This window comes from Brachyhypopomus gauderio, chromosome 3 (genome assembly GCF_052324685.1).
Source record: "Brachyhypopomus gauderio isolate BG-103 chromosome 3, BGAUD_0.2, whole genome shotgun sequence".
NCBI lineage: Eukaryota > Metazoa > Chordata > Actinopteri > Gymnotiformes > Hypopomidae > Brachyhypopomus > Brachyhypopomus gauderio.
In genome coordinates, this window is record NC_135213.1 from 41,070,862 (window position 1) to 41,082,327 (window position 11,466).

At 44.1% G+C, this 11,466-nt stretch overlaps 2 protein-coding genes across 4 annotated transcripts; both read left to right on the forward strand.

Moving 5' to 3' along the window:
* Positions 1–119: 119 nt before the first annotated feature.
* On the forward strand, positions 120–5,729 carry tyw5 (tRNA-yW synthesizing protein 5). The gene is made up of 8 exons (XM_076998393.1): positions 120–319; positions 429–583; positions 1,619–1,688; positions 1,979–2,023; positions 2,207–2,344; positions 2,606–2,693; positions 2,858–2,974; positions 3,919–5,729. The coding sequence occupies exons 1-8, from the start codon at positions 239–241 to the stop codon at positions 4,164–4,166; spliced, it is 942 nt and encodes a 313-aa protein (XP_076854508.1). The 5' UTR covers positions 120–238; the 3' UTR covers positions 4,167–5,729.
* On the forward strand, positions 2,860–10,718 carry LOC143509546 (exosomal polycystin-1-interacting protein-like). 3 transcript variants are annotated; one of them, XM_076998397.1, is made up of 2 exons: positions 2,860–2,974; positions 8,024–10,718. In XM_076998397.1, exon 2 carries the CDS (start codon positions 8,054–8,056, stop codon positions 8,747–8,749), a length of 696 nt encoding a protein of 231 aa, XP_076854512.1. In that variant the 5' UTR covers positions 2,860–2,974; positions 8,024–8,053; the 3' UTR covers positions 8,750–10,718. The 3 variants fall into 3 exon arrangements, with proteins under 3 accessions (XP_076854512.1, XP_076854511.1, XP_076854510.1); XM_076998396.1 differs by lacking the exon at positions 2,860–2,974 and adding an exon at positions 5,874–6,169 and having other exon boundaries at positions 8,021–10,718; XM_076998395.1 differs by lacking the exon at positions 2,860–2,974 and adding an exon at positions 5,874–6,169.
* Positions 10,719–11,466: the final 748 nt, after the last annotated feature.

The following is an 11,466-nucleotide window of genomic DNA, read 5'->3' on the forward strand; positions in this document are numbered from 1 at the left end:
TTGTATTTGTATGAATCGTTTAGGTATATGTATATATAGCTGTACAGGGAAAACATAGAAGAAAATATATATTCAAATATATAAATGTGTTTCCGGGGAAGATATATTAGAAACACCAACATTCACAATGTGTGTTCAAGCATAGAGTAAGCGTGCTTCAAAAACACTAACGGAGGTGTTTAACAACATTAACATCACAACATTAACATCAACACAGGTGGAAACCATCGATATTTATATGGAATGTCAGGAAAAAGTTGAAGTGCCTGTATTCGTATCTGTGGACAAGGACCTTTTCTCCAGGGAGATCTGTCCTTTGGTAGGAACTGCCATCGTACATTATTTTCTAAACGCTGATCTAACGTAACACTTTGCGTAGTGTGTAGTTTTAACCTTAACGTAGTTTCTCCTGTGTGTCTCTTATACAGAGGAAACCCGCGGTACTGAAAGGTGTACCGTTAGGGCCATGCCTACACAAATGGACTGTGGGTTACCTAGCACAGAAGGGGGGCGACCGTGAGATTAAAGTCCATGTGTCGTCTGTGCCTCAAATGAGCTTCCTGCATAAAAACTTTCTGTACAGGTATGTTGTGGGTCAATTTGACCCTTTTCAAAGTTTGAAGATGTAGGAAAACTATTTAAAGTAATTTTTTCAGTATGAAACTTCTTCTGCTTGGGTTAATTAGTGTAATCAACATATTATATGAAAATAATTCATGTCAGTTAGTTGCAACCACCCCCTGCATGTTTATATCACATAGATACTCTTCGGGTCAATTTGACCCTTTTTTAAATTTTTGACCCTTTTCAAATTTTTATTTATTTTTTTTGTGTGTGTGTGTATGTGTGTGTGTGTGTATGTGTGTGTGTGTGTGTATGTGTGTGTACAATTGTGTGTGTGTGTGTGTGTGTTTGTGTGTATGTGTGTTTGTGTGTTTGTGTGTGTGTGTTTGTGTGTATGTGTGTATGTGTGTGTGTGTGTGTGTGTGTGTGTGTGTGTATGAGAGTGTGTTTGTGTGTGTGTTTGTGTGTATGTATGTGTGTGTGTGTATGTGTGTATGAGAGTGTGTGTGTGTTTGTGTGTATGTGTGCTTATGTGTGTTTGTGTGTATGTGTGTTTGTGTGTATGTGTGTTTGTGTGTGTGTGTGTGTATGTGTGTGTGTGTTTTTGTGTGTGTGTTTTTGTGTGTGTGTATGTGTGTGTGTGTGTGTGTGTGTGTGTGTGTGTGTGTGTGTGTGTGTGTGTGTGTGTGTGTGTGTGTATAAGTGTATGAGAGTGTTGTGTGTGTTTGGTATCATAGTTTGAAAATGGAAATTTTCACATTTTTATGAAAAACGATCCTAATTGAACCATTACCTGTTACAAGTAAGGAACACCATTGCACTAAATATTGATAGAATAATTAGTAATGTAGTTAGTAATTAAATATTCACACTGTTTGTTAGGATTTTTTTGGTTTCAGACATCTTTTGAACAATTAAACATGCACCAGGGTTAAAGTGACCCTAAACAGTACGGCTGTTTTACAAGGATGCACATAATAGGTGGGTTAAGTAAATATGTTTGCAACATGCAAAACTATTGCAATATTCATACAATACAATGACCTTGTTTCAGGACTTTACCATTTGATACATTCGTACAGAGGGCTGCAGAAGACGAACACACAGACTTTTTTATTAATAAGGTTAGTCACCTTTACTTATCAAGGGGGGGGGGGATAATCTGTTGAGTAAAGAATTAATGTATATTTTAGATTTAAGGTAAAGAATGATGGCTTGTACATTTGGATACATCTTCATAGTTTGTAGTCCATTACGTGCATCTAAATATTGATCTCTAGGGCTTCTATGCTGATCTTTAACCTAAACTAGTTTATATACGCTTCTGCAAAATTACATACATCCTTAAGGAAAAGCACACGTTTAAGTTAAATGATGTAAAATGGTTACTCAATCCCAATATGTACCTTGACAGAATGAGAGTTACTACTTGCGATCCCTTGGAGAAGATGCTCGTAAGGTAATGCTGACTTAACTTCGGTGTTATGGACAAAAGTTGTGCATCATTTCTCCTGTGAACACTTAGTAATAAGAAACTAGTAGGTGTATTTAATTAAAAAATGTTATGAGTATGTACTTTTCTTAAATGACTTTAACCATCATCATAGTTTGTAAGTGGATTGTTTCTGCCGTTGTAACCAAGGAGCCTGCTGACCTGAGGAAGCAGTTTCCTGAACTTGCCCAGGACTTCCACATCCCTTCCTTCTTCCAGCCTGAGCAGTTTTTCTCCAGTGTGTTCAGAATCAGCTCGCCGGGCCTACAGCTGTGGACGCACTACGATGTGGGCGGAGCTTCTCGTTAGCAGCCTCTTTTTTGAGGCAATGCTAGAAATGTCTGGCTGAATTGTGAATTTCAGGATAACAAACTGTAAACAAAAATTGCAATTCTTGAAACACAGGACACTGATTTATATATATATATATATATATATATATATATATATATATATATATATATATATATCAGTGCCCTGTGTTTCAAGAATTAATTAAAATGTATTAGGCCCATTACCAAAGTACCGTGTGTTTTGTTTCTGAACCAGGTGATGGACAACCTCCTGGCTCAGGTGACTGGGAGAAAGCGTGTTGTCCTCTACAGCCCCCAGGATGCATTGCATCTATACCTGAGAGGTAAACATCATGCCTGTGTTTCAAGTTCTTTAGTATGATGGATATTTCCAGAGGACGAGGGAAATGACCCAGTAATCTAGCAGTACAGTTAAAAGGCACCAGTGAACTGTTCTGTTTTCATGTGGTGCCATTAGCTTCAAGGGGCTTTTACTCTGTTTAATCAGGTGATAAATCTGAAGTTTTGGACATTGACTATCCAGACTTGGAGCAGTTCCCTGAATTTGTGAAAGCATGTCGCTATGAATGTGTTCTAGAACCAGGAGACCTACTGTTCATCCCAGGTGAGCTGTCGTTGAGCGAACACACTTAGTGTCCTCAGGTTGAAATTCAGAATATGCAGTGATCTTTGTATATTGCATGCTCAGTATGCGTTCAGTTTTCTGTGGGATTGTTGATGAATCAAGGGATTAACCCAAAAAGGAGTAATAAAAATTAGGTCTATTTGTGACCATTAATTTTCTTTAGTGTTCTAACATAATTGTAAATATAATATACATATGTAATATAATCACACAGTAATGTCTTGTCCAGGCTTCTTATCCATTTTCAGTGTTACTCATCAATAATGTTGCTGCAGTAATGCATAATGTGTGCTCTGTGATTCAGCACATGTCCACGTTCGATGTGATAGAGTAGGGAACCTCTCACACCCTCCCTACTGGTAGAGTAGAGAACCTCTCACACCCTCCCTACTGGTAGAGTAGGGAACCCCTCACACCCTCCCTACTGGTAGAGTAGGGAACCTCTCACACCCTCCCTACTGGTCCCTACTGGTAGAGTAGAGAACCTCTCACACCCTCCCTACTGGTAGAGTAGGGAACCTCTCACACCCTCCCTACTGGTCCCTACTGGTAGAGTAGGGAACCTCTCACACCCTCCCTACTGGTAGAGTAGGGAACCTCTCACACCCTCCCTACTGGTAGAGTAGGGAACCCCTCACACCCTCCCTACTGGTAAAGTAGGGAACCTCTCACACCCTCCCTACTGGTAGAGTAGGGAACCTCTCACACCCTCCCTACTGGTAGAGTAGAGAACCTCTCACACCCTCCCTACTGGTAGAGTAGAGAACCCCTCACACCCTCCCTACTGGTAGAGTGAGGAACATCTCACACCCTCCCTACTGGTCCCTACTGGTAGAGTAGGCAAATGATGGTGTTTAAGCTCCAGCTCTAAGCAGTATGTTTGAAGCCTTATGAGATGTGATGGGATGCTTCATCTCCCACAGCTTTGTGGTTCCACAACACCTTGGCTCTTCAGTTTGGCGTTGGCGTCAACGTGTTCTGGCGCCACCTGCCCCCCACCAGCTACGATCAGAAGGACCCGTACGGGAACAAGGACCCGTTGGTGGCAACACGAGCGTTGCAGACTCTGGAGCGTGCGCTGAACATGCTGGACGAGCTCCCGCCCGACTACCGTGACTTCTATGCACGCCGCATGGTGCAGCGTGTGCAGAGCCGAGCGTATGTGTCCTGACGGCTGGGCCATCGCGGCGCTGGTCCCAGCCCTACAGAGCCGAGTGTACGTGTCCTGACGGCTGGGCCATCGCGGCGCTGGTCCCAGCCCTGTAGAACCGAGCGTACGTGTCCTGACGGCTGGGCCATCGCGGCGCTGGTCCCAGCCCTGTAGAACCGAGCGTACGTGTCCTGACGGCTGGGCCATCGCGGCGCTGGTCCCAGCCCTGTAGAACCGAGCGTACGTGTCCTGACGGCTGGGCCATCGCGGCGCTGGTCCCAGCCCTGTAGAGCCGAGCGTACGTCTCCTGACGGCTGGGCCATCGCGGCGCTGGTCCCAGCCCTGTAGAACCGAGCGTACGTGTCCTGACGGCTGGGCCATCGCGGCGCTGGTCCCAGCCCTGTAGAACCGAGCGTACGTGTCCTGACGGCTGGGCCATCGCGGCGCTGGTCCCAGCCCTGTAGAGCCGAGCGTACGTGTCCTGACGGCTGGGCCATCGCGACGCTGGTCCCAGCCCTGTAGAACCGAGCGTACGTCTCCTGACGGCTGGGCCATCGCGGCGCTGGTCCCAGCCCTGTAGAACCGAGCGTACGTGTCCTGACGGCTGGGCCATCGCGGCGCTGGTCCCAGCCCTGTAGAGCCGAGCGTACGTGTCCTGACGGCTGGGCCATCGCGACGCTGGTCCCAGCCCTGTAGAACCGAGCGTACGTCTCCTGACGGCTGGGCCATCGCGGCGCTGGTCCCAGCCCTGTAGAACCGAGCGTACGTGTCCTGACGGCTGGGCCATCGCGGCGCTGGTCCCAGCCCTGTAGAACCGAGCGTACGTCTCCTGACGGCTGGGCCATCGCGGCGCTGGTCCCAGCCCTGTAGAGCCGAGCGTACGTCTCCTGACGGCTGGGCCATCGCGGCGCTGGTCCCAGCCCTGTAGAACCGAGCGTACGTGTCCTGATGGCTGGGCCATCGCGGCGCTGGTCCCAGCCCTGTAGAACCGAGCGTACGTCTCCTGACGGCTGGGCCATCGCGGCGCTGGTCCCAGCCCTGTAGAGCCGAGCGTACGTCTCCTGACGGCTGGGCCATCGCGGCGCTGGTCCCAGCCCTGTAGAACCGAGCGTACGTGTCCTGACGGCTGGGCCATCGCGGCCCTGTTCCCAGCCCTGCTCCACTTCACCTGCCCACTTAAGGTTGAAGTTTGTGCCTTCAGCTACTGCATAAATTTTCTGTCCTTGTTGAGTTGCTTCTGAAATAATCTAGACCATGGGATCTCAGACCCAGTCCTGGGGCGCCATTGCCAAGCACAATTAATCACTCTCAGTGATAAACTAGACCAACTGTGTGTGAAGGTGGGAAATCTAGAATCTGTGTAGATGAATGGAGCTCCAGGCCTGAGTCTGAGAACATCTCATGCAGTACCAGGATGAGATATTTTATCAAAATTACTGAAGGTTTTAACCCTTCATATATAATGTAGACTTTAAAAATAAAAAAAAAAGCTTCTAAATAATTGTTGACGTTTACTTTTATACTGGAGGAGTCATGGGAAGCTTGGAGAATCCTTCAGTGTGTTTTAATCAGGATGTGAGGATAGCCATACACACTGCTAGAGCAAATTACAAGCAAATTACAAGTTTAGAAATGGACAAACAAATGTAGCCAACAATATTGGCTATTATACTGTGAAGTACACAATGTCAAACCAATGAATGAGGCTTTGAAATATATTAGATTTTTGATTTGATTTGAAATGAAAAGTATGTAATAACACCACAAGATGGCAGCATGTTTGGGTTTTGTGAGAAAACCTTTTTCCTTTTAGAACCATGAGAGGGCAGTACACTATTTAGCTTTCAGTAAGAGTTTTTGTTGCCAACGCGACCATGTGAGGGGCCCTGAAGGGGGAGTGAGATAGAAACGAGGGGAAAGAATAGTGAAGAATTACATTAGAATGAGAGAGTCATACACTCAGATGAAGAAAGAAACCACATAATCGCCAATCAACATCCAATGGACAGAATATTTCTCCAGTGGTGAGTTATACCCCATCACAATCACAATCTCAAGCGTATTTTTCTCTGTCTCTGGATTTCCTTTGCACATTATTCAGCCTTGTAAAAGACTCGTAAACTTTACTCTCTTTCACCCACATTACATTAATCATGTAAACTGAGCGGGCGACTTCAGGAGTGGTGGGCAGTTTGTCTAGAATTAGGCCGCCTTATTTTTATGAAATCCAATTTCTCTACAGTGGATTTACTGTAACAGTGGATTGTTCTGAAATTATACATAACTGGGGAACTTCTTGAAAAAAGTGAAATTCTCACTGAATCACAAACACTGGCAGTTTAGATTCGAGTCAAATTTAACAGACAGGATGCATAAGGACAGACGACAGCTGGATAGTGTGTGTGTGTGTGTGTGTGTGTGTGTTAGGGAGGTGCTGGTGCAGTCTTATGATGTCAATGGAATGTTGTCTGCCCTGCTGTTTTCACTACCATGTCTGAATATTCCAGTCCGCAAAACATTTTGTCCTTTTTCCTCATGGTTGTATTTCTCAGCTTTTCTGACAGTCCTGCGCTGTCCATATATGGTGTTGCTGTTATGATCATGGAGTCTAGCTTATTTTTTCTGAAATGGACCTGTGGGTGTTTTGGGATGCAACATCGAGGATACGTTATCACAGCAGTCACAACAAGATGCCCACAGATCATACCATATTCTTGTTGTCTTTGCTACCACAGATAAAAGGCTTTCTTTCATTTGCTGATTGTTTTCAAAGAGCTTACCAAGAGCTCAATAAGCCTTAAGTTGCTCAATAAGATCAGTAACTGAACTGTATCTTCAGCTTGAGTCTAGTTTCTGTGAACCAGTTTATTGTTTTGATTCAACATAAAGCACCTTTCACTTACTAATTAGGGGTTAGGGTTACAAGTTTCCTGCAAATCTGCTTTGTGATTATTTCTGTTGCAAACAAGATTTAACTTGAGCTAATCATGATTGAATATATTCTGTTTATCCACTGCTGTTGTTTACAGTGGTTGTTAGCCATTGCTAACCTCTGCTACCACAGCATCCAGACCCAGCTCTCTCTCTCTCTCTCTCTCTCTCTCTCTCTCTCTCTCTCTCTCTCTAATGCAGCCTGTACACACTGCAACTGTGGCAGAAATAAGACCATATGGAGAGCACTTATATAAATTATATAAATCCTAAACAGCAAAATGTATGAATATCACTCTGGACAGTTTGTGTCTAATTCTGATTTGTGTTTATAGGTCATTTTGATTGTTGTTAGATTAGATTAGGAAAATTTCATTAATATTGCTAAGAAGTCGAGTGCAAGGAATTTCCTTTTTTCCCGAAGCATTGGTGTACAATTGTTTTACAGTTATACAACATGTATTTTCTAGAGCAACAAAACAGAGGGTTTCATTATGTACCACTGTAGCAACACTCACAAAAACGAATCTCTGTCCTCTTTTCATTCAAAGGAGGAAGAACCTTTCTGAAATTCTTTCGAATGCATTCGTTTCTCCTGGGTGAGAAAAGACAAAGAGGGTTTTATTGTTTCTGTGTTTTAATTTAATGAGACTGACTGCAGCTGTCCAAAAGCAATGTACTTCGCAGTTTCAGACCTTAAAGGCCTATGTGCTGGTCAGATGCTATTTGGACCATATGACTCATTTAGAGTCTGTGGTTGGAAATAAAAATCTGGCCAAGTAAATAAAACCATGGGAAAGAGGAAGAGGTTTCATTTGTTCGTGAGTTCGGGAGAATCTCGGGGGTGTCACCCAATGGCATGTTGTACATGAAAAGCTGAACACAAGCTGTTTTTTAAAAGTTGAAAACTAGCAAAGAAATAACTGTGATGTGTTCTGTCCCAGCAGATGTGTTGTGTTGGCAGGATGTAGGCTGGCATGGATGTGAAAATGAGACCGTCCTGCATACGGCCGATTCTCTGTGTCCTCCTCCCTTTCCATTTTGTGGGCGTGGCCCCCCACCCTGACATCCAGCCCAACCACACCCTGATGTTCGACAGCGTCGTCCATAGCAACAGCTTACGCAACTGCAGCTGTGCGGTTGCCGTTCACAGTTGTGACGAATCTCTGGCCAACCTGCTGTGCAGCTGTGGCACGGTGCCGCGCTCATCGCTGCCCCCTGGTGGCCTGCGCTGGAATGACGGTCCCACAGCTGGTAAGCTGACAGTGTGGGTGCGAGAGCCCTGGGTGTTGAGGGAACTCCTCAATGGCAGCCAAGTTCCAGAGCTACGGCTGTCTCTCTGTGCCTCTGCCCCGCTGGACAGCCCTGCACAGTATCTCACCCTTGTGGGTCTGAGGAGGCTTCAGGTGTCCTCAGCCAAGGGGCCACAGCACAGTGACCAAGCACTGAGCATCAGTGCCGGGGTTCCTGGGCAGGATGGAGGTCTCAGCATCGCCTTTCTAGATGTTTGGTCTCTGAGCAGGATCCTGCACCTAAAAGCCTACAGCGTGGTGGGACCTCCACCCCCCGCGTTAGTTCAGCACTTCCCCAACCTGGCTCTCTCTGGAGCTGAGGAGTGGAACCATCACCCTGACTACATCCACAAACCATCCATCCTCACTTTTATTTACTAAGCTGGGCTGCAGTTGGACATGCCAGGCAGCTCCAAGACTGGAAAACATCAGGAAAGCGTCAAATATTGTTGCTGGGTGACCACACTGAAGTAAATGGACAGTCTCTAATGTTCCTTATGAATATAAGTAGCTCAACTTTAGCATTCAAAGAAAAATATAAATTTGACTAATACAAGTGGGGCTGATGCCAGATTGTGGACGTTTTGTAAAAATTAAAGAGCATCGGTTTACTTTTATTTAAACTAGATGTACAAACTCTGTTGGGCAACAGGTGTAGGATATTTTGTAAAGTATTTCTGCCTAAGTAATTTTCATAACAAAATTTGTTTTAAAAATTCTAAAAGTTATGAAAACACTGCTTGTCTGTACTGCAAAATTTTCAAGGTCTAAATACACGTTACCATCTGTACTTTTCCAAGACTGAAATGTCATTAAACATCTTGTTGCCTCAGGAACTCAAAGATTGGCACATTTATTAAAAAATTTCAGGTTGATTTTGGTATATAGTCACTTATAAGTCACATATATACACATAAAGCAAAATGTCTCATTCAGTGTAGGCTTAGGTTAATGTTAACTGGCATTGCAAAATGAGTCCTTTATCAGTTCTTGGACACTGGGAGATTCAGTATTGGGTACTGCTGGAATGTTGCTGGTTGCAAATGCCAAATGCTTTTACCATTTTCTGTGTTGAAGGCTGAAGGTTGTACAAAAATAAACATTTGTATAAAAAATTTTGACAAAGCCTTTATAATTTGTAACCTATATGCTGAATTACTGAAATAAATGGCAAAATCTGTGTGTGAATTAGTGTACATACATGTTTCAGCTAGAGAACTTGCATCAGCTGTGTTAGTTGTAATAGGTGAAATGGGAAATTTTTATATATACAGTCATATCCATCCACTCCTTCCCACACACCCACTTCCTCTCAGTCACTGTCCCTTTCATTATTAATGAATAATTATGCCATTTCCATGTTTCTAGTTTATGTTCCCATAATTTCTCACTATTTAAAGACCTGCAGGTCCTGCCGTCTTCACTGTGCATTGCATGTTGAGTCGTCAAGATGCCAGTCAATATTTTAAAAGTGGTTTGAGAGGTAATATTGCACGGACTACGCCACGGACTACGCCAGATTTCTTGTTTCATTTGCTGTACTGCCTGCCTTTTATTTTGCTGTTTTGAAGCCAAATGGAAAGTCTCTGGCTCCTTCATCGCCACCGTTACAGAATGCGAATGAGAGTAATATAAACGGTTCTGATCGTGGTGCTCTGCTGATCACTAGTGTCTGGTTCCTCTCTGCTGCTGACGAACTCGAGGGCAGTATTCAACCACCCACGTTGGGAAAGACTTGCTACGTCTACGGCAGGATCTGACGTCAGCAACGGACTATGCCATTGAGTTCCAGATACTGGCTACCAGGTGTGGATTCTGAAACTTAACTTCTCTTGGGGAAAAGCAGCAAGAGTCTGCTAGGGCACAAGGGTCCTGTGACCGACTGGGACGTGGTTATCCTTTGTTGATGGTCCCGTTGGGCCAGGACTCTACCCAGGGGGTTTTGAGCTGATGTTTTGTGTGTTTTGCAGCTCTGGGACCACAGGAGACACGTCCCTGTTTTGTCCCAGCTGTCCCACCCCTTTGTTGTGTGTGTTGTGTGCTGATGCTGCTGTCCACACGGATGCGGAGACGTGCGGCTTGGTGGGGGATTTGTCAAGGTATGGAGGCCCCCTGCCAGCCGCCGTCATCAGCAGCGGCAGTTTTCATGCTTGTCTTGTTGTTGTGACATCATGTTTGTCCTTCAGATGGGCGTGGCCCATTAGGCAACCCAACACCTGAGGGTCATTTGTCCATCTATATATGTCTTGTTTTTGTACCAGCTGACTGCTGGTTATTGTATCATTCATTTGGATTATGTCACAGGTTTTCCTTGGTGCACTTTATTCATTAAATCCTCCATTTTACCTGACACTGGCATAATAGCTTCCTTCTTTATTTGCACTCCATAGCCCATCACTAGAGTAACCCCACCAAGTTCATTCAGTAATGTCTTCAGCAGCTTTAAGATCTTTTATAAAATGTGTGGTCAATTTCCTTTTTCATGGTTATGTACATTTTGTTTTATAGTTTTTTTATATTCAAATTCAGCTTAGTAATTCAGCTTAAAGGAATTGTCATTGTACCTTGGGTAATTCCCAAGAACATTTAGCAATGCCTTGATAAAGACTTAAGCAGCTTTCAGATATTGTGCTTTCTGATATTTATATATTTACTTATTTATTTTTAATATGTGGATGCCTGCTGAACAGTCATTTAACTTAATTTTTTATTGTTTTGTATTCAGCTGAGTGAAAACTGCCTACTTAGTAGTACATACAAAAAAATGTAGAAAAGTGATTTTGCTGTTGAAAAATTATTAAATATATTAATCTTCCTTTATTTCAGCAGCCTTTCAGTTTACAAGTATTTTGCCGTTGCCATGCATAGTCAAGTTAATTTTAGCTCCGTATTTTACAACAAATGTTGTAAAAACCAGTTTCACAATCGCATGGGTCCAGATCCCTACGGTGGCAAGGAACACCCCTTAGACAGAGATTAGGAAGAAACTAAGGACTGAAAAACTGGACCCATTCTCCACTGAGCAGAAGTGGGCATTCCTGGTTCAGAAAGTAAAAGTCTTCACCAAGATTTTGCTCAGGCTTCCTGGATTGTGTTGA

Excerpts from the sequence above, each read along its gene's own strand:
- LOC143509546 (XM_076998397.1), top strand. The coding sequence starts at position 8,054 with ATGGATGTGAAAATGAGACCGTCCTGCATACGGCCGATTCTCTGTGTC.
- tyw5 (XM_076998393.1), top strand. The coding sequence starts at position 239 with ATGGAATGTCAGGAAAAAGTTGAAGTGCCTGTATTCGTATCTGTGGAC. Across the intron at positions 320-428 it reads CCAGGGAGATCTGTCCTTTG|AGGAAACCCGCGGTACTGAA; the intron begins GTAGGAACTGCC and ends TCTCTTATACAG. Across the intron at positions 2,694-2,857 it reads ATTGCATCTATACCTGAGAG|GTGATAAATCTGAAGTTTTG; the intron begins GTAAACATCATG and ends CTGTTTAATCAG.